The sequence below is a fragment of the Dermatophagoides pteronyssinus genome, unplaced genomic scaffold (genome assembly GCF_027571235.1).
Source record: "Dermatophagoides pteronyssinus isolate colony J.1.1.1.1 unplaced genomic scaffold, Derpt_VIB-CSIC_2022.12 sq0029, whole genome shotgun sequence".
Lineage (NCBI taxonomy): Eukaryota > Metazoa > Arthropoda > Arachnida > Sarcoptiformes > Pyroglyphidae > Dermatophagoides > Dermatophagoides pteronyssinus.
This window is the reverse complement of record NW_027461553.1, coordinates 152,974-176,310: the sequence shown is the minus strand read 5'-3', so window position 1 is coordinate 176,310 and position 23,337 is coordinate 152,974. Positions and strand designations below refer to the sequence as shown.

At 27.4% G+C, this 23,337-nt stretch overlaps 7 protein-coding genes across 7 annotated transcripts; 3 read left to right on the top strand and 4 right to left on the bottom strand.

Moving 5' to 3' along the window:
* Positions 1-5: 5 nt before the first annotated feature.
* Positions 6-2,079, bottom strand: LOC113795192 (serine/threonine-protein kinase 40-like). Its single transcript, XM_027345384.2, has one exon. It carries the CDS (start codon positions 1,999-2,001, stop codon positions 76-78), a length of 1,926 nt encoding a protein of 641 aa, XP_027201185.2. The 5' UTR covers positions 2,002-2,079; the 3' UTR covers positions 6-75.
* A 48-nt stretch (positions 2,080-2,127) lies between these two features.
* l(2)k09022 (HEAT repeat containing 1 homolog l(2)k09022) lies at positions 2,128-9,162 on the bottom strand. The gene is made up of 2 exons (XM_027345376.2): positions 2,456-9,162; positions 2,128-2,382 (listed from the first exon to the last, which is right to left on the bottom strand). Exons 1-2 carry the CDS (start codon positions 9,068-9,070, stop codon positions 2,185-2,187), a joined length of 6,813 nt encoding a protein of 2,270 aa, XP_027201177.2. The 5' UTR covers positions 9,071-9,162; the 3' UTR covers positions 2,128-2,184.
* An 81-nt stretch (positions 9,163-9,243) lies between these two features.
* On the top strand, positions 9,244-10,638 carry LOC113795187 (uncharacterized). Its single transcript, XM_027345377.2, has 2 exons — positions 9,244-9,702; positions 9,776-10,638. Exons 1-2 carry the CDS (start codon positions 9,381-9,383, stop codon positions 10,489-10,491), a joined length of 1,038 nt encoding a protein of 345 aa, XP_027201178.2. The 5' UTR covers positions 9,244-9,380; the 3' UTR covers positions 10,492-10,638.
* On the bottom strand, positions 10,556-11,396 carry ND-B16.6 (NADH dehydrogenase (ubiquinone) B16.6 subunit). Its single transcript, XM_027345379.2, has 3 exons — positions 11,186-11,396; positions 10,958-11,108; positions 10,556-10,880 (listed from the first exon to the last, which is right to left on the bottom strand). Exons 1-3 carry the CDS (start codon positions 11,286-11,288, stop codon positions 10,640-10,642), a joined length of 495 nt encoding a protein of 164 aa, XP_027201180.1. The 5' UTR covers positions 11,289-11,396; the 3' UTR covers positions 10,556-10,639.
* Positions 11,397-11,430: 34 nt separating this feature from the next.
* Positions 11,431-12,723, top strand: LOC113795188 (putative rRNA-processing protein EBP2). Its single transcript, XM_027345378.2, has 2 exons — positions 11,431-11,741; positions 11,815-12,723. The coding sequence occupies exons 1-2, from the start codon at positions 11,516-11,518 to the stop codon at positions 12,609-12,611; spliced, it is 1,023 nt and encodes a 340-aa protein (XP_027201179.1). The 5' UTR covers positions 11,431-11,515; the 3' UTR covers positions 12,612-12,723.
* Positions 12,724-12,835: 112 nt separating this feature from the next.
* Positions 12,836-15,080, top strand: LOC142645921 (uncharacterized). The gene has a single exon (XM_075823454.1). It carries the CDS (start codon positions 12,838-12,840, stop codon positions 14,767-14,769), a length of 1,932 nt encoding a protein of 643 aa, XP_075679569.1. The 5' UTR covers positions 12,836-12,837; the 3' UTR covers positions 14,770-15,080.
* Positions 14,985-22,603, bottom strand: LOC113795190 (insulin receptor-like). The gene is made up of 13 exons (XM_027345382.2): positions 21,613-22,603; positions 21,016-21,425; positions 20,818-20,953; positions 20,553-20,758; positions 20,285-20,471; positions 19,557-20,178; positions 19,253-19,482; positions 18,765-19,170; positions 17,763-18,697; positions 17,497-17,698; positions 17,118-17,431; positions 16,810-17,056; positions 14,985-16,755 (listed from the first exon to the last, which is right to left on the bottom strand). The coding sequence occupies exons 1-13, from the start codon at positions 22,571-22,573 to the stop codon at positions 15,873-15,875; spliced, it is 5,739 nt and encodes a 1,912-aa protein (XP_027201183.2). The 5' UTR covers positions 22,574-22,603; the 3' UTR covers positions 14,985-15,872.
* Positions 22,604-23,337: the final 734 nt, after the last annotated feature.

The following is a 23,337-nucleotide window of genomic DNA, read 5'->3' as shown; positions in this document are numbered from 1 at the left end:
GACACACAAACACAATTTAATCATGAAATTTTAGAAACAAAATATATTACTTGTATATATAAAATATCACATGAATTATTTGGATGAAAATGGTGCATATAATCTTAATAATTGTTGATTAATTATTGTATATTCTTGATCATTTAATGGTCGTACATCGGAATCAACTTTTATTACATCATAAGTAGAACCATTTCCATTCGATATTGTTGATTGATTTGAAAATTCTAAATGAACCGGATTCGAATTGAATTGTATTTCCATTCGTTCGAAATCATTTAATATTGATTGTCCGGATTTTTGATGCTGTTGTTGTTGTTGTTGTTGGTAGCAATAATGTCGAGCCATTTCTTCCAGAAATGGTGAACCATGATGATGAGCAAATTTCGATCCACAATAATTATCACCAGAATCATAACAGAATCGTTCACGTAATTTTAAAAATGGTATAGGCATTTGTGGTGGTGTTGTCATACACAAATTTGATTGAAAATATTGTTCAAATTTATTTACGGATTCATTATCACTAGAATCTATTTCGGGTGATTTATATGATTTTATTTGAACATAATTATGATCATGTTCAATATTTAATCGACTTTTTGGTCGATCAACAATCGATGACTGAGGGCAAACATCTGGAACAACTTGTAAATCATCATTATTACATTTTTTCTGTTTAATTAATGTTTGCATTTCTTTAAATAAATTTTCTCTCAATCTTGTATCGAGAATTTGTTTCAATCGATCATATAGTTCATTAATATTAATTCGTTTATCCGAATCGATTTCGATCAATGAACGCATAATTTTCATCGTTTCTGATGTAAAAAGATTTATTGTTGGAAGATCATAATGGCCAATGTTGATTTTTTTAAATAATTCATTAAATGTTTCGGCATAAAAAGGAAATTTGCCCAATAACATTGAATAAAAAATGACACCTAATGCCCAACAATCGGATGGTTTCGGTGCATATGGTCGTCGTTTTAAAACATCCGGACTAATGTAAGCCGACGAACCACGATGATCATTAATACAGGTTGTATCATTGATTACAAAACGTGCAAGACCAAAATTTATGATTAAAATTTTTCCATTACGATGATTATAAAGAATGTTTTCCAAACGTAAATCACGATGTGCAATATTTTTTTCATGTAATGATTTTATTACTTTAACAACTTCGAATAAAATCTGTAATGCTTTCATTTCGTTGACATTTTTATAACGTTTTACATATTCTTGTAGATTTTCATATTCACATCGAAAACGATTATATCGATTATTCGAAAGATGTGGAATTATCGGTACAATCAAAGAAAATATATGCGATACATGACAATCAAATGCTAAAATTAAACGACGATAAAATTTTCCAATCTTATTCAGATATTTACAATCCAGATAATGATGATGATCAATATTATTTGAATGTTTTGAAACATTTATTTCATCATTGATATCAGTTTCGGTTGTCAATTGTACAGTTTTAATACATTGTTCACATACATCAACATCACATTGTTTATTATCGCAATCATTTTCAAAATAAATATCTGAATATAAACCACGTATCTGAATAATACCCGAATGATTTTTGAGCAATGATAAAACAGAATATTCATTATAAATCATCATTTTAGCTTGTCGTTGACTTTGATTTTCATCCATACGATCTTTAGGTAGTACAACAATTTTCAACAAATAATATCTATTCGGATTAATATCATCAATTTTTCTTGCAATATAATTATCAATACCGGATAATTGAGGTATATCGGTCAATTGACAGCCAAGAACAAATGGACCGGCTCGAATGAATGAACGATATGGATCACAATTACATTTTCGTTTGTAGATTGAATCATTTTCTACATTCGAACAAATCTGACCAATCACCTGTGTAATTTTGTAATCTGATTGAATTTCCGAATCATCATCATCATCAACATCATGATTATTATCGTTTTCAAAAAATGTTTGATAACTTCGTTTCATTCTTGAACAACCGAAAATAAAAAAATGAAACAAAAAATAATAATAACAGACAGCTTCGAAATCGACTCATCAACGACTGTAGATGGCGTTGAATTCGAAAATTTTCAATTAATTTTTCAAAAAAACAAATAAAAATGAAATTTTATTTTGAATTCATCAATAAAAAAAAATCATTTAAAAATTTTATAAATATTTATTGATTGGTTCACCAATCAATTGTTCAATATCGGTAATTAATTGTTTTAAATGTAATTCAATTTGTTCAGAATCATCTTCACTTAGATCAGCAATGAATGGCATTGCTTCAGGTATGAATGGTAGATAATCTTCATCACATGTTAACACTAAACGATGTAACACTTTGATTGCACTGATTTTAACCTATTGTAAAAAAAGAAAAGAAAAAAAAGCAATTTTAAAAAACATTCCAAAACAAAACAATAAAATTACAAACCTTTACGTTTGATTCTTGTGATTTTAATAAAATTTGATAATTAAAATCTTTGATTAAAGTTTCATCTCGATTATTTTGTATAAGATATTGTGTACATTGTAGAATAAGATCTAAACGTTTTTGATAATCATCATCATTTCCATATAGATTTGATATTTGATTGACAATTGGTTTGAATATTGATGATATACAATTTTTATTAACAAATGTACCGTTAAGATCGTATAGGAAACATTTGGATAATGTTGATAGTACAGCCTGTACTAATGGTTCACCCACTTTTGGATCATCAATTTTTAGCTGTGGTTCTTGATTTGTTGTCGATGTTGTTGTTGTTGACATTGTCGTATCCGAATCGTTTGTCTCTGGAGAATGATAACCAATCAAAATTTGATTACAATTTTTGATAATATTTGGTGCAACAAATATACAGAAAAGACTTTTCAATCGATCGGCAAGAAAAGAACAAAAACGATAAAATGAAATGATTCGTTGATAACAAGTATCGGGTAATTTAAAATGGTGACCATCCGATTCCGGTATCTGTAAATGATCTGTTTTGATTGACCAATCCAATAATGAATAATAAATTGGACGAAAATTTGTTTCGGTTAATTTTGGAATAAAAGCAGCAAATGCTTCACAAAATGATGTTTCAATTCGTTCAATCATTGAAACATCAACTTTATCATATTTTTCCGAACGAAAACTTAATGATTTTAGCATAAAATTTTTCAGATTTTTCAATATAATTTCCATATCAGATTTTTCAATAAAATCACATGAATATTTGAATAAATTCATTAGATGAATAACTGATTCAGATGATTCGGTAATGGCCAATTCATATGATGAATCAATTGCTTCGAATACAATACGTTTCGGTACTAATTTAGCAATTGATAACCATAATTTATTCAATTTTGTTCGTAGATCATTACTATTATTATCAAATGATAATGAAAACAATGGTAAAACATGAATAATAATTGATTTTAAATGTGGACTTAGAAATGGACCAAAATTCAAAATAATCTTATGCAATGAAGAAACATTCGAAATAATAACAATTTCATCTTTTGTATTGAAAATTTTCAATATCAATTCAATTACATCGGAAAGATGAACAATCGATTTAGTCGATAATGTTGATAGGATTTGTGATAAACATAGAATTGAACTTGTACGAAGATTTTGTAATGATTTTGAAATCTGTTTATCATCATTATTATCCGTTGAATCTTGTTGTTGATTATTAATCAATCTGATAATTTCGATGATTTTGATTAAAACCTGTGTCAATATTTCATCAATGGCAGTAGAAATATCTTTCGATAAATCGTCATTATTAATGAATTTTGTCAATAATTTCATTGATAATAAAATCAATTGAACATTGTACAATTGATTATCATCTAAATGTTTAAGATTTTCTTGATAAATTTTCAAATGATCATATAATGTTTCAAATATTTTCATTGTTGTTTCAAGATTCATATCATTCGGGCCAAGTTTATCAAGTTTTTTATTTAATAATTCTAATGCTTTACGTTTGATTAAAATCGATACGAATGCTTCCATTTGTGCTGTATTGTTCAACAAATCATAAAGTACAATGTCCAATAATTTCGCATTCGGTACCAGAGCATTATATTGTAAAAATATTTCATCCAATATGGATTTAAAACGTTTACGATATATTTGTAATGATGAACGTAATCCATCACAACCAGGATTGATTAAAACAATCAATTCAAATGTTATATTAATAAAATATATTAATGGTATGGATGATATTTGTTCATAATCAAGTTTACGAATACCATAAACAAATTCCGTTGTTGAAATTAAATTACGAATAAATTTCAATATTTCTAAACCACAGGCAAGTTTTTCACCATCATAAATGATTGTTGTTTTAAATTCTTTACAAATTGATTTGATTAATGTTATTAATGATTGAAATTGTTCAGGATTTTGTCGTTGTTGTTGTTGTCGAATAATTGCCGTAGAAAATAATGTATTATTTTTTGATTGGATTTTTTTCTGAAATGAATTACGAAAATGGCTATGCAAAAATTTTGTTTCAAATAAACATAGCAATATGCAAACCGATCTTAATTGAATATCATAATCAAATTGTTGAAAAAGTGTTTGCAAAAATGAAAACCCAGTTTCTTTTTCCGTTTCAGATTTCATTGATGATATTTTTTCCATTAAATAAACAGTTATTAACGGTAAATGATGATCAGCACCAAGTAAAGTAATTAATTTGGTAAATAATTGTAGACGACGATATGCTGGTATATCGGAAAATGATTTTATAAACACTGATGATATAAATTGTTTCATATTTTCTGATTTTGATGATTTACTCTTATCAACATTATCATCATTATTTGCAATAATAATCGGTATTATTGATTCCATTGTTTCGAATAATATTGATAATGAATATTGATCATCACATTCTAACAGATTCGAACCAATAAATGTAAAAATAGTTACTAAATATTCTATGATTTGTTTACGGAAATATGGAGCAATCATACTGATCAATAGTAATGATATTCTTTGTGTTTCTTTTACTCGTGATTCGGTAATACAATCAATGATAATATCAACATTAATATAATCCATAAATTCAGCCAAACTTGTTGTTGTTGCTGTTGTTTCATCACCATCAACATCCATACGTTCTTGATCATTCTTTTTAGCCAATTTTAATTCAATAATATTTGTTATTGCATACAATAATGATTGACGAGTAAGTTCACTAAAATTATCATCAATATCCATAAATGTTAATTTAAGATAATCAAACATTATTCGTATTAATTCGCCATTAATATTTGAAAATGTTTGTTGATGTGCCAATGATGAAATATAGATTCGAAATAATTTCCATTTTGTTTGTGATTGTTTACGATTCGAATCGGTCATTCTCATACGTTTTGTTGGTTGTTCAATGGTTGTAATTGTTTCATAAACATCATTTATTGGTAATAGAAAATTCATCATTTGAATGGCAAATGATTCATCAAATGTTAATGTTAATAATTGTTGTTCCATTGAATTAATCAAATGACCATAATTGAATGTTGATGATGGTGATTTTTCCGATAATGATAATTGTGTTTTCAATAATGTTTGCACTAATTTCAATGCAAATTCAACATTTTCATTAAGAATCATTTGAAAACGTTCCGGTGTAATCAAACGAAAGATTTTTGTAGAAATATTTTCAGTCAATATTGAACCCGAACATTCAATACATTTGATCAAGAATTTTAATGATGCGTTTTCTTTATTTTCAACAAACAAATCGTTTGATGTATCGAAAATTTTATAATCATAATAATTTATAATTTCATTCAATTGTAATTCTTCATCTGAATCGATAAATCTATTGGTCATCGATAGAAAATCTGTATAGAATTCAAAAATAATTGATTTAATTTGTTGATTACAATATAGTAATAATTTCAATAATGCAACTTTATGAAATGATTTGATTGTAGAATGTTTAGCTGTTAATATGAATATAATTGTCTGTAATAATTCATTTACAATTGGATAATCATTAGAATTCTGTAATCGACCTAATAATAATGCTATAGCATTCATATCGGACAATATTAACTGTTTTTCATCAATAATTTTCTGAATAAATAATTTTAAATCATCGGCAAGTTTTTCATTTTTAACAATACGTTTTAAATTTTCAATAGCCATTTGTCTTGTAGATGTTTTGGATGAATTCAATGCCAATAGATAAGCAATTAGATATTGTGAATTTAAACCAATACTATTGATAAGAATTTCGGATGTCTGTGAATATCCGAATAAATTATTCAATATCAAAAGTGTTTGTTGTTGAATTGAACTATCATGATTAACAATTGATGGTAGAAAAAATTTCAATCCAGCTTGATGATTTTGTATTTTTTCCATTATAAATAATGAAAATAAATAACGAAAAAAATTTAAAGTTTTTTTCTTAATTGATTTCGATTCATTCGGTGTTGAATAATAGATTAATAAACAATAAATTTTATAATAAAAATCATAATTGATTTGATTGTTCAATACATCCGTTAGATACCAATCGGCTGTTGATGGTAAATCATCATTTACAAGACTTTTTTGTTGCATCAGACGATATAAAATATAACCGATAATCAATAATGACAGTGATTGATTATTAAAATTATAAAATTCAAATAAAAAATAATCATCCATATTGATTTCATCATATTGTTTAACTGATACAATTTTCACTTCTGAACGTGAACTAATTTTGATTCCAATGCTCAAAAGATGAAGAAATAAATCCATAATAAATTGACATATAATTTGTGCTTGTTGTTCACCACAATCGATTGAATGATTTTCCAACATTTTAATCATTGAATAAAGAAATAAAAATTTAAATCTTACGCTTGAATTTGATGATAATGATTGTAGAATATTTGATTTTGGAAATAAATTCTGTTGATTTTGATTAAGAAACAATGCAATACCGTTCAGAATATTCTGTGCAAATAATTTCAATTGTTCCATTTGTTGTTCTTCTTCTTGAAGTTTTGTAAAATCATCAATTGAAATGAAATTTTTATTCTGTTCAATTAATATTTGAAACAATGGATTTGTTTTAGCATATTCAGATGATAAAATCAATGTTGACAATTGGAGATCGGTCGATAGTAAACATAAAATAATTGTTTGTTGCATTTCATCATTGAATAATCGTCGGAGATAATCGCTAGCGGGTAAATTACGACAATAGATTCCATATGATTTTGAACAATAAATTTCAATCAATAATTGTTTCAATTTAATAAATGATTTATTTAAATCAACATCATTTTCAACATTTGGATCGGATAATTGTTTTTGTATCAAACGAATCTGTTCCAATACTATTGATTCAAATTCTTCTTCAGTTAAAATGTTGAAAATTTTTTCCTTAACTTTGAATATTTTCAATAAAATTGTTAATTTTTCTTTTTGATCAAAATCTTGTTTGGTTAAATTTTTTAACAATATTGTTCGAATGAATTTCATATCGGCAGGATCAATATTTTCAATAAGATTGTTAAAATTTTTAGCCAAATATAATAATGATTGATGACGAATTTTTTCGGATGAATGTTCCACACCTAAATATAATGGTGTTCGTGAATTACCAGCCAATGAATAACGAATTGATTTTAAATATTTGGATAAATTTTTGATTGTCGGTATGGATGATATGGCTAGATCAAAATAATCTGGATACATTTTTTCCAATAATTTTGTTGTATGACAAATAAACTGATATGATAAACTATTATCTTCAATATCATCATCACAGTCATTCATCCATGAAACAATTGATTTTACAGTATCATCTGAATTGGTGAATGTTTCCAATAAAATATGAATATAATTCTTGTATGTTTGCTGATCGAATTTTTTCGAATCTTTTTGCATTAAAATATTCAATATAATAACACGTGGTAAATGTTTCAATTTAATATCGGTACCCAAACTAATCAGATTTTCAATAAAATCTTGTTTGATAAAATATTTTGGTAAAATTAACATATTTTGACATTTGATAATGATTTCGAAAGCTATCAATGTTGATTGAGATATGGTAAAGTTTTTCTGAAAAAATGATTTCAATATTGTTTGTACAATCGATATTTCCAACTGTACCAGATTACATAGATGACTGAATATCATAAGGGCTACAGTGAATAATTGTTGATTTTCATGACGAATACAACGAGAAATGACCGAAAGTATATGTGAAACAATCATATCTTCAGTTGAACGTTGCATTAGATTCAGACAAAATGAAAGTAAAAATGATGGAAACAATGAATTATTCTGATCATATTGTAAGCATTTGAAAATCGAATCAGTAACATAATGTGTAAATTCCATATCCGATACACAATGTTTGAATAGATTGGATTTGGTGATTGGTACGCCATTTTCCTGAAATTTTTTCATCCAATAAAAATGACGATTTTTTGGATTTTTAATTTCCGAACATGTTTGTATTAATCGAACAAATATACGTGTTTCATGATAAGGCAGAACCGAACCAATCAATGATTTTACATTATATTCATTAATACGATATCTTTGTATCATATATTCAATAACTTTATGTGAATCGGTTAATTGAAAATATTTTGAAATATAAAATAAAAATTCATCAATTTGTTTATCAATCTCGTCATTTGTTTCCTTATTTTCGATAGAACGATCAAATTTTTTACTTGATTCATGAAATAATGTTTGTTTATATGAACGAAAATGATCATCAATTTGTATTAGATTTTCCAGACTAATAATTGCATTTGAATAATGTGTATCAATATCAATGGTTTTTGCTTGAAAAAAATCATAAAGAAATGAAACCGAACCAAAACGTTCTTTATGTGATGATGTTTGCGGAAGTTTTAGTTCATTAAGTTGTCGCGCCAAACTTGTTGATTGTTTTAGATTTGACGCCATTTTTTTGAAAAAAAAGATGATTAAGATACAAAAAAAAAACTTTTTTCGAAAAAAACTTGACCGATGAATTTTTTTAAAAAAGCGTGTTTCCAAATCAGACATGTGGCTTGAACACGGCGCTGATGATCATCAATAATAAACGTGACACTGGTATGTGGACAATGCGCATGTTCATGGCATTTAAAATTTTTTTTTACCAAATTTTCAAAAAAAGGCGGAGTCAAAGTTTTCGAACGTTGGGTAAATCAAACGACAAAAAAAAAAAAAAAAATCCGTTGAATTTCGGCATTCAGTTTGTGGTTTGTGTGGTAAAAATTCAAAAATTTGTCCATTCTTTTCTCAAATTTCATCATTTTTTTTACTTTGTTTTTGTCATTTTCAAACTTTTAAAAAAAATCAAAGAATTTTAAAAATGAATATTTTTAAACGTATAACATCATTTGCATCGAATTCATGGCGTGATTTTATCGAAAATCATGAACCAATTATTGATACAGAATCCACTTTATCGAATATTAATGATGATCAATCACATACTAATGATGCTATTGATGCAACGAAAATCATTGAAAATGAAGAAAATTTTTTCATTCGTAAATCATTATCACATTTGTTGTTGAAAAAACGTGTTCATAAGAAAAAAACTGTTGCATCAATTTTGATGGATGATCCACGTTCACCGACAAATGTTTTTGCTCGTACACCTATACTAATCGAACGAATCGAATATAATGGTCAGTATAATTTGTATTTATTTCGATGTTTTTTTTTTGTTCAATTTAACTAAATGCATTTTTCATCATTCAGATGTATTGTCACCGTTTAATGTTACCGATATGCTTGATGCAGTTGAAACGGCTATCGAATGTAATGAAAAAACTTTGATTGAAAATGATTTTTCATTAGAATCGGTTGAGCCTAAAACTCCTGTAGCTAATAATGATATGGTCAAAACTGAAATAATCCAAAAATCGGAAAATGAAAATAATGATAAAATTCTGAAAATTGATGAAATATGCGATTGGAATCTGATGGAATATAAAGAGAAACAATTGACTGAATCAATGATTGTTGAAACATCAACTAATACGGCCGATATGACTAAAGATTCAATGTCGAATCAATCCGAAACTCGATCATTAATCGATTATGACGATAATGATGATGAAGATATTGAGAATACAAATTGTAAAGTTATTGGCTATAGTGTTAAAATAATTGAAAATCATCAATCGAAACAACAAAATTTGAATGATGAAAATTTTGCCGCTTCAACACCGAAAAAACAAGGCAACAACAAATCAATTAAACAACAACAGCAGCGAACACCATTGATGTCAATCAGTAATAGTCCATTGGTTAAAATGAATAAAAAACAGATTCCGAAAAATCATCCAATCAACAAAAAACGAATTACGAATGTTCAACGAAAATTGAAAAAACAACCATCAACACCAATGACACCATTGAATCGAAATCAGATTCAACAAAATCTAATCACATTCGACAAAGAAAACTATTGAATTGAATACTTTTTGATAAAATATTTTGACTCGAGATCCTCTTTTTTTGAATTAATTATGTATCTTTTTTAAACAATTTATTACAATTTTAATTTTCTATTTCGAATAATAATAGTATTTTTTCGTATACTTTTACAAAACAACAAATCTATTCCAATGAATTGATTGTATTTTCTTCAAGACCAGTATCTCGATTTGGTTTGATGAATTCACGCATTTCCGTCAATGATCGATGTGCATAAAATTCTCTTAAAGAAACATTCGGTAATGAATTATCGGGTATTGTTTTATAAACTTTAGAACCCCATAATGTTCCTACTTCCCAATCAGGTACGTTTTTCATAAGATCACGTTCAACATTACGGTTGTGACGAATTTGACGCAAAAATCTATTATCAAAGGATATTTTGAGAGAAAAAAATTTAGCATGAAATTTCTCATAAACAAAAAAAAACAAATTGCTTACGCTCGATCAATTTCGGCTTTAATCAATGGCTCGACAGCAATTACATGATCATTATATTCGGCCGTCAATTGATGAAGATGATTTTTTCGACGTTTATAATAAAAAACAGCATATACGCTCATCATAGTACTACCAATGAAAAATGCTTTGTCTATTGAATGAAAAAAGCAGAAATGAATTAAACTTTCTTTTCTTTTTGAAAAATTTTCAGTTTTTATCATCACTTACAGCCAAATATACGTTGAGCAGGTACTCGACGAAAATTTATCTCTTCATAGCCACCGGGAGGAGGCATTTCCTGTTTCGGAGGTCTTGCACTATATGCTGACATGATTCTTTTTTGTTTCGAAGACGATAATTGATTTTTTGAAAATCAAAAATCTTTTTTATTAAACTCAATAATCAGATGTTGTGATCAGGATAATCAAAACAAAAGGTCGACCGTTTATGGCGATGTATTCATAAAGTACGAATGTCATCTCATCTATTAATGGCCGCATTAGAATCGTTCCAAAACACGTGTTTCAATTTGTTTCGAAATCACCAATCTCGATCAAAATGCCAAAAAATAAATTGATTTTGGAGAAAATTATTGCTCCAACAGCAGAAAGTGATGATGATAATGATGATGAACAAGATAATGGTGTCAATAATTTTAATGATGAATATTCAGACGATTCTGATGCCGAATTGGCAAAAGATTTTGCTATGGGTAAACTTAAACCAGGTTTATATGGTATGGTTCCATTCAAAAGAACTGCTGAACAAATAAATGACAAAGAAGGTAAATTATAAAATAGTTAAAAACTATTTGATTTGAATAATAAATTTTCCTCAAAAATTTATCCTTTTGAAAGGTTTGAACAAAAAATTAAAGGATATCAAAATATTTGAAGATAATTGGCTAGAACGATTAGATTTAATAAGTGAACCGGCCATAATTACACCGGAATTATTACATCAATATGGTGATCTTGATCTAAAAGTAAATCGTAAAGGTGAAATATCCGGCGAAGAACTTGATGATCCGGCACAAAATGATTTCAAACGTGAAATGTTATTCTATCGTCAAGCTCAAACAACCGTAATGGATGGATTACGACGATTTCATAATCAATATAACATTAAAAATACTTCTCGACCAGATGATTATTTTGCTGAAATGCTTAAAAGTGATGAACATATGAAAAAAGTTCATCAAAAGCTTGAAACACGACAAACATCATTGGAAGCATCAGATAAAGCAAAACGACAACGAGAGCTGAAAAAATATGGTAAAAAAGTTCAACAAGAAATTCAATTGAAACGACAGCAAGAAAAACGAGAATTGTTGGAAAAGATTCAACGCTATAAAAAAGGCAAATTAGATTCATTGGATTTTCTTGATAAACAAGATAGTAGTGGACCATCAACATCGAATAAACAACAAATGAATAGCAAAAATGTTAAGAAAAATGGTAACGCTAAAGTAACAAAAAAACAACGATATAAAGAAACAAAATATGGTTATGGTGGTCGAAAAAAACGTTCGAAATATAATTCATCACAATCGGCAGCAGATATGTCGACATTTTCTGCCCGTAAACATGGCCGACCAAAAGCCAAAGGAAATCGACCTGGAAAATCACGACGACAAAAAATGAAAAATAAATGAAAATTAACGACAATGATTTAAATCTTAATTTTAATTCTTAATTAAGAATTTAAAAATTGTAAATTTTTTTTTTGCAAATTTTTCATTAAAAATTTTAATTAAAAAAAACAAACCAACACCTGTTGCCATCTATCGTTCGATATACATGACCAGATTCTGTAATCATTAATTCGATAATCAGCTGTACAAAATTGTCAAATGGGTGTTTTTTTGATGAATTTTCAACATGACATTATATAGATTATGGTTAATTTCATTGGTGGATGAAAAAATTCTTTATTCAAAATTTTTTCCACATCAAGAGAAAAAAGATGGCTATACATTTCCATTGATTACATCACAAGAATTTATTAAATGTCTTTATCTTTCATTGGGTATTGATAATAATCAAATATTTAGTAATAAAACAAATTCAAAAAAGACAAAAGAATCGAATCTAAATCTTTCCACATCATCATCATTCGAAAATCCGGACAACATTTCTCAATATAGCCGTGATCGACGTTCATCATTATCATCATCATCTTCATCATGTTCATTATCATCAATGATGTCTAGTACGACATTGAATACGATAGCAACAGTATCAAGACAAACATCGATGGATTCAACTGCACAGTTATCGGAATCAAGTGTATTAAAAGAATATCTTTGTCTATATAATCATCTACCATTGATTATATGTCCATTGGTAAATATGCGAAAGCAACGACAAGAAAATTCAATGACAATGTCATCATCATTCAATGAAGATCATCGATCAAAATCCGGTTTGGTTGATAATCTAATTCTATTGGTTTATGAAAATCAAGGATATTTGTTTGTTTGTTGTCCAAGAATAAGCCAGAAATCACAATCAGAATTTCTTAAAACAAATCATGATCATTGTGATGTTAATGAAAAACTTTTACTACAAGAACCGAATATTTCATTATCGTATACAATTTTACATATGATATCATCAATGTTTTTTGCTAAAAATAAATCATTAAGATCATTAGAATTATTTATATCAAGTTATATGCCATTCGGTACATTGATCCGAACAAAATCCGATCAAGATATATTATTGTTATCGAAATTATATCCCAAAGATACAGCCATATCGATACGATTGACTGAATCAATATCAACTTCCTTTCAATCGGATGAAACAAACATACCGGATAATGAAACTATATTTGGTACATTGACAATCAATTATATTGGTACAAAATATAGATCATCAACAAAATCGGATATTGTTTTGAATATTGAAAATTTACATTCCATATCATTGGTATTGCCAACAAATTGTTCTACGAATGAATCATCATTAATCTATGATATTAATAATCGAAATCAATATAATCTAAATATAGTACATTATAAAACAAATAATAACCAGGATGATGATAATAATGGTTATAAAAATAATCGATCATCAAATGAATGGAAATTTTTTCAAACTAAATATACGATTCATCGTAAATCTAGTCCAGGTCAACAAAAACAACAACAACAACAATCATTTATCAATTCAAACAATATTCATCATATCAATTTGATTATTTGGATAAACGATAAAATATCATTATTTGATGATATAAAATTTAAATATTTTTTAATAAAATTCAGTCTAAATCGTGGACAATCAAAAAAACAAGTACAAACAATTGGAAATTCAATAAATAATTTGATTATTCGTGATTCAGTAAAAATTAGTCAAGGACAATTAAAAAATGAACAAAATTCATTGGTATGGATGATTGGTAATCGATTATCAAGAGCGACAAAAAAATTATCAATCGATTTTGATTTGGTTATCGATAGAGATAATCTAAAAAATTTAGATACACAATGTACATTCAATCATACAGTACAATTTCGAACCAATCTTCATTATCGTTCAAATCGACCATTAATTAATAATAATAATACATCTATGATGATACGTAATACACAATTGTTTGAATCAAAAATTCAACCACCAATTAATATGATACCATCATATCTGAAATTATCAAAAATTGCTATGATAATATCCGAACCAATAATTACTTCACAACAACAACAATCATCAACAATAAATGAATCGAACGAATATTGTAATATCGAATACAATCTAAATAGCTATGAATATCGATTATATCCATTGATAATCGATTCGAATGTTTAGATTTTTTTTTTTTGTTTTTGAAACTAATTTTTTTTACCAAGATTTTTAAACAGAATTTATTTACAAAAAAAAAGAAAGAAAGAAGATTCTTTATAAACAGTAAAAATAAATATCGTCGTTTATCAATATCATCATTATCGAAAAAAAAGTGTTTGTTTTTCTTAAAAAGTTGGGCCAAAAAAAATGAAGTAGTTTGTGAGAAATTCGTAGACAAAGATTGATTGATTATGAATAGACAAGATGTATAGAGAAAGAGAGGTATATTAAAGCGGAGGCTTTCATGTAAAATTAAACAAAACAACAAAAAAAAATAGAGCAAAATAAGCCTTAGATGTGATGGTGTAGATGTCAAAAAAAAAGATAAATAATCAATGAACAAAATGATTGAGAAAAAAAAAGTAAATGAAAAAATGGATAAATTGAAAAAAATAAAAATAAAAAAAAGATTATCAATCAATCAATAAACAAACATCAACAAATAACAAATAACAAAAAGAGAATTCATATTAATCAATCATCAAATAAGATGATGATGATCAATAAATATGTAAATGTGTGTTTGTTGGTTGTATAATCAAACTTGTTTTTTATATGTAAAATGTATATTTGTAATAGGCATATATGTGTGTGTGTGTATGTTTATCAGATTATCATCATATTGTGGTAAAAGAAGTGAATAAATATAGAAATTATTTTTTTAGTCAATTTTGTTTGTAAAAAAAAATGTATAAGTTTTTTTTTCGGTACATGAGTTTTTTTTGAATGAATGTTTTTGAATATTTGTAACAACAACAACAACAACAAAAAAGAAAATTCCATCATTGAATCACAAAATAAATATTTTTGTTTTGTTTGGGAATGATTTGAAACCAACAGAAGAGAAAAATCTGAACTGATTAGCTTATTGATGATATTGAATCTCTGTGTGTGTGTGAGTGTTTTTCTTTCATGTTTTAATTGATTTTTATACAAAATGATGATGATTATGAATATGATACAAAAATGATGAGTAAAATTTATCGATAATCACATTTGGAAACAAATATTTATATACGAATATCATTATCGTGTTTTCTTGTTCGATTTATTCATTCATTCATACATCAAACCATCGATGTATCGATGAAATGACCATTAATAATATTACAATTTGTTGTTGCAATATTATTTGTAGGAACATTAATATGACGTTTATGAAGATGATGATCATGTTGTTGTTGTTGTTGATTCATTTTTATTTTTGCTATTGGATTTGATTCGTTTGTTTCGGTTTTATTTAATAATTCGGATGAACTTGGTGATGATGAATCATGACAATCACCATTATGGTGTTGTTGTTGTTGTTGATCTATTTCTAAATTATTTGATTTTTGTTGAGGAAATATTTCCATTTGATAACTATTAGGATCAATAATTTCAACATTATCTTGTTTTGAATCCAATTGATTATCATTATTTAGTTTGACACTGATATGTTTATCATCCCACACGTTGAATGTTGTGTCGGTTTTATCATTTGGTATGGAACGTTTTGCTTGTTGTAATGTTGGATGATCTTCATCAAATATTTCTTTACCGCTTAATGGAAAAAAATGTACATCAATATCATCTTCATTTAGTTGTTTATCACCATCATCTTCGTCATCACTTGATGCAGGACTAGATGATAAAGATGATGACGATGATGAACAAATCGAGCTAGTTGTATGCGAACCATTCAATGGTACTAAAGTTTCATCTTGTTGATTATTATTATTATTATTATTATTATTTGTTTCTTTTCCAACAATTTTTTGTTGTTGATTTTGGTGATCATTATCATTATTATTCTTTTCTTCTTCAGCTTTTAATCGATCAATATTATAAAAACTGACATTAATGAATGATTCTTTTTCATTGATATAATTCAACAACATTTGTATCATACGAAGAAACGTTGGTCGAGATTTTGGTTTCTTATTCCAACATAATAACATTAGCTGCCACCTGTAATTGTAATAATTAGTATTTGAAAACATATATTGAAAAGTTTTTACTTACATAACTTCCGGACAATGTTCCGGTTCAGTCATATGAAAACCATCCATGATATATTTAAGAACCTCTTCATTAGACATGCCAAGATATGGCTGCGAACCAAGCGTAACAATTTCCCAAAGTACCACACCATAGGCCCAAACATCGGAATAAGTAGTAAAAATACCATCTTTTAATGATTCTGGGCTCATCCATCGAACGGGCAAAAACCCTTTATCACCTTTACGATAATAGTCTGATTCACAGATATCTGTAAAAAAATATATTTGATGTTAAAGATAAAAATAAAATGTTTGATGTAAAATCCTTACCTCTGGTCATTCCAAAATCACCGATTTTCACTGTCAAATCTTCTGAAAGCATACAATTTCGTGCTGCCAGATCTCGATGAACAAATTTTTTCGATGCTAAATAAGCCATACCATCGGCTATTTCGATGGCCATTCTATAAATTTGCAACAACGTTGGCGGAGATGGATTCAAATTTTCCTGATTTTCTGGTCGATTCTTACGGAGATAATTACGAAGATCCCCGTTGGGCATAATTTCCATTAAAACTAAAAATGGTTGATCTTTCGAACATATGCCCAATAATTTGACTACATGATGACAATCAGTGAATGATCTTTTAGATTTAAAAAAATATAAATAAATGAAAACAATAATAATAATAACAAATAATTGACATACTTCATAATTTCAGCTTCTTTAAGAAAATTGGCACGATCACGTGGGCCTTTATTTTCGTTCAATTTTTTAACCGCACAACGTGTGATCAATTTATCTTTGATAAATTCGCCTACATATACCTTACCAAATGAGCCTTGACCAAGCTCATGTATCAAAGTTATTTTATCACGTGGTATCTCCCATTTCGGATCCAATTTATAATCTAAAAATAGATAAATAAATAAATTATAATATGAATATTTCTCAAGATAAACAAAAATACATACTAAAATTTGAATTAATATAATCTGGATTGACCGAAATGTAGTCCAATTTATTTTGATTGACACGATATTTATAATACACAATAGCGATGATTATTGTAAGAATGAATATAATGACTATGGCTATGATCACAAATTTATAATTAGCCGGTTCTTCAATATAAACATAAAATGGTTCAGTCCAATTTCCGTAATCAGCCAACGAAAGTGCACGTAAACGAAATGAATAATTACCCGACCTTAATTTCATATTATAACTATTATCTTTTTCACGATGTTCATTCGATGATATACAAATAAATTGTTTGTTGGGAAATTCTTCGGAATGATATTCAATTTCATATCGAAGTATAAAACCATTCGGTTCAATCGGTGGCAACCAACGTATTATTACTGATGACAATGAACTTGATGTACTATTCTCAAGCGAATATGATATAGTTGTTTGATTAATATCATCGGCACCCGGTAATTTTAATGTTTTGATTGATGTTATTGCCGATACACTGCAATATTTTTTTTCATTACTTGAATTTTGACATGCTACAACTTCGATTATATATTCAGTAAAATGTTTGAGATTCTTGAAATGAGCTTGTTCAGAAGTAACTCTTTCTTGATGAAAAAATTTTGAAGTTTTATTAGTTGATATCGTAGTGGCTGATGATGATGATGATGATGATGTTGACAATGGTAATGAAGTAAATGGAGTCGTTGTTTGTGGAATGTAAGATGATGTGGTCGATGAATTTTCATCGTAATGATGGCGACGATTCGATTTATTTACAAGCGAAAGTGAATAGTGATCGATTTCATTTTGGATTGCTGATGAATTATCAATATTGGCAAAATTTCCATCTTCAATATGTCGACGGCTACGATTATCACCATCAATCATTCTATCCTCTTCATCATTATCGATTGTCACTTTATCCATTCTAAAAGAAATTGCAGAAAAAAATTAATTTCAAGTACAAATCAAATTTTTTTTTGTATTCGGATTACCGTTTAACATATACAATGTTTAACAAAGTATCTTCAAAAGTGATACTTTGTTCAACATCATTTGATCGAAATTTAATCTTGCCACCATCTTTTTCATCGATATTCTTTTGTTTTTGTTTATCACTTTTATTGCAGCTACAACATTGTTTTGATAATGTTGAATTAGAAATTGTTGTTTTAGGTACTTTGTCGTTTACTGAACTAGTTGGTTGACTTAAAGTTGTAGAACGTTCACCACATTGCATCGATCCACGTTCCAAATGAAATAAATTTGTATATTTTTCTTCGGTCAAAGTTACTTTATAATTTGTCACTAGACCATTTGGTTTGGATGGTGGTTCCCATCGTAAAAATATCTCATTTGGTTTCATTGCTTTTGCCCATAGATTTAGTGGTTGTGATGGTGCTGGTTAACAAAAAAAAAGAAAGAAGAATATCATGTTTTTTGAATGTCAATTTATAAAAAAGAAAAAGAAAATTGCACTTACTATCTGGTTTTGTTTTAAAATATTTGATTTCACTTTGTGCACCTTTATTCACTGTATTAATCGTATATGTTTTTATATACAATGCATATTGAGTAAATGGTTTAAGATTTGTTATCAAATGTTCATGATATGTATTATTATCATTCTCGACAATATCATATTCACGAACTGTCCATTCATTATTCGAACATGCATTTACGCCATCAAAAACGGTTACATTTTTATGTTCACTGTGCAAAACAAAAACGAAAACAAAAAATCATTAAGATCAGATTTTGGTTATTGTTAAAAGCAAAATAATTACGCTTCACGAGTATAAATTAGATATCCAACTAATGAACGTTGATCTTCCATTTTGTTGGCAAAATTTTCAAATTCAATCATAACCATTTCCGGACCGCTTTGTTTAATTCGTACATCCAAAACAGATACATTACAAGGAACTTTATCACCATTCGAATGTGATGAAACATCACGTTCATCCCATGGTTGATGAAGGCCATCAACATAATCAACCATTGAAAGTATTTTTTGATAACATAATTTTGGATTTAAATGTACAAATATTTGTCCACGTTGTATATGTATTCGTTTTTCATTATTAATCATAAATTCTTCTGATTTAAATGTCCATAAATCTTGTAGATTTGGATTATCAAATATAAGTAATGAATATATATTACGTTCCAATGAATCTCCACGTATTATTTTAAGATTTCGTAAAAAATTCAATGTTATCAAAGGAAATGAACGAGCTATTCTTAAATATCCAGTTATTTCGACTAAATCTTTCAAATATTCTTGTAATTCATGTACGATTTGTGAATCCTGATCATTGATATATATTTCAAGACTGCCATTGATTTTCGTACATCCTTTTAGTGCCTGTGCACTAGCAATGTTGTTTATCTGCGTACTTTCACAAACTGTAAATCATTCGATATAAATAAATAAATAATATTAATCGATTAATATTTCATAAATGGTGTTATATTATATTGAACATTTAAAAAAAAAGAAAAGAATAATTACTTTTTGGACATGTATGTTCACATTTAACACATTTATTTTGATCATTATGATCTTCTTCATAACCAACTGGACATTGATGATCACATTCACCATTAAATGCTTTGAAACGATATCGATGATAACCAGTTGATAATTTTGTTGATAATTGATGACATTCTTCTTTGCTTAAACAACGACGATTTAGATACTATATCGGTGGTTAAAAAAATAGAAAAGAGGTAAAATGAATCGAAATTGTTTCAAAATAAAATTTATTCAAATAACTTACAGCATAACTATTATTTGGACATGTATCATAACAACGATTTTGATAGCGAAATTTTTTACAAGAAAAACATTTCCAATCATTATTTTTATCATCATCATTATTATTATTATTACGATTACGTATACATCCACCAAGACATTGTTCGGGACAACATTCACCCGTTCTTGCACATGTTCGATTCATTGATTCACATTCGGATAAACAAACTGAAATTTTTTAAAAAATTTAAATTAATTGATGAATTGAAATAAAATTAATAACTTACAATGTTTTTGGCAAATATCACGTGTCCAACAAACACGTTGATGACCATCACCAATCTCTTTACCATCCATACGTCTTGCACTAACATGTGGACATTTTTCATCACAAGTTGGACAAGATCCTTGATCTTTATTTTTCTACAATAAAAATTATTTTTTAAAAACAAAACATTTTAAACAAAATTATTTTTTGTACAAACCGAGATCAAAAAATGTTTAGCTATACGGCTCCAATCGACCGTATCAACAAAACAAAGATTTGGATTTTTTTCAATACGTATATCACCACGTACAATATTGGTCAAACTTTTTAGGCCAATCTCCTGTAATGATAACATTTCATATATGACAAATGCATAATTATGTAATAATGTACGTCCACGTATCACCGATAGATTGGGAAACATATTAGCCAATGATAATAGGCCACTAACACGAAATACAAGTAAATAATCGGTTATTTCTCTTAATTTTGGAAACGTTATATTTTCGTAATCAATTGGTTGACCATTATCAATGAGTACAATCTTAAGAAAACCTTCTACAACGGTACAGTTTTCTAGAAGACGAAAATTAGCCACCGTATTTCGTATATCGATACTACTACAAACTAATTAACATGAAGAAAACAGTGAGAGAAAGAAAAAGACGGATAAGAATTTTTGACAGAAAAATAAAATAAAATAATTTTGGCATTTCAACGCACACACACGCAGTTTCGCCAAAATAAATGACGAAAATAATTAACCTTTATCAAAAAAAAAAAAAAAAAAAAAAAAAAAAAATCACAAACTTACCATGTTCTTCAAAAATATATGGATTTTTTATTGAAGAATGTTGTTGATGTTGTTGTTGTTGTTGTTGTAGTTGAGGTTGTTGCGGTGACAAAACAGGATTCGTAGTAAAGGCAGCCTGTATAATTTCATAATGACCATTATCATTTAAATCATTCATTGATGATGATGATGATGATGATGATAACGACGATGTTGTACTGAATTCCATAACCGGTATATTTGTTGATGATGATGATTCCATTGGTATTGTAATAGCCGTATCGGCTATTTTAAAAAGATTAATCATAATCATAACAAATAATAATATTGATGTATAATAATAGAATAAAAATAATAACGTTGATGATGAGGATTTTAAATGTTTTTGACTGATTGTTGTTGTTGTTGTTGTTTTCGCCAATGATGATGTATCGTTGTTGTTGTTTTCAGTATTTTCATTAATAATTTGGTAATTTTCATTATTATTAAAAAATAATAATAATGATTTAAACAAAAATGGATGATGACAACGATCACGATAATATTGATGATGATTTCGACGACATTTATGTCTATGATGATGATGATGATGATGATTTGCACGTGTTCTTTTATAGAATAAATATGTAAAAATTTTATAAATCAATGATGATGATGGCGATTGCTTTTTAGACACCATTGTTGATTTTGTTGTTGTTGTTGTTAAAATTCTGGAAGATGTTTTTGTTGTTGTCGATGATAAACTACTACTATTTACATCATAATAATTAAATATTATGTCATTATTTATAAATCTTTCCATTATCCATTGATAATTTGTTGTTGTTATCGATGTCGATGTTGATGATGATGATGATGATATTAATGTTATCAAACTTGAAGCTTGAATCATTTTTGTTGATAATAATAATAATAATGATAATGATGATGATATTATTATTGTATATAATATAAATAATAATTTTTTTATCAATATTATCATTATAAATAGAATAAATTCAAGAATATTCTTTATTCTGTAAATTTGTTCATCATTATATTGTTGATGATGATTATTATTGTAGAATGATTTTTCAAAAAAAATTTCTTCAAACATGATTATTTGATTGTGAATATCGAAAAATCATTGTTTTCAGCTGTAGTAAAAAAAAACAAAGTCATGGTAGTTAAAGGTGATGGATTGCACTAATGTAATCTATAATATATATTGCACTTGAAGTAGGACAAATTGTGAAAACCGAAAAAAACAGAATCACCACTTGTTGATTTTGTTCCAACAAAAAAAGAAACACACACACTATCCTAATAGAAAACACTAAAGTAAGAAATTCAATTCAAATCAATCAAATCAATAGATCCATGATGTATCCGATTTATTGATGATAATAAAATTCTTCTTATTCTGATTATTATTATTGAATGAATAAATTTTTTTCAATTTTATCAACAACAACAATGATGTTGTTATAGATGATGATGATGATGATGATGATGTAATCAAATCCATTTGATTAAAAATTCTGATTCGATTACGTTTTCGTTTCATCATTTTTGATTGTTGTTGTTGTCGTTGACGTCGCCGTTGTTGTTGTTGTTGTCAATCAAAAAAGAAAACGTTATTGGAACAACGATAAAAAAATTCCTAAAAAGAAACAAAAAAAATTAAATTAAAATCAAATGACATTCGACAGTGGATTATTAAAAGAAAAAAATTGCTACTAAAATTCAAGCACACACACATCACTA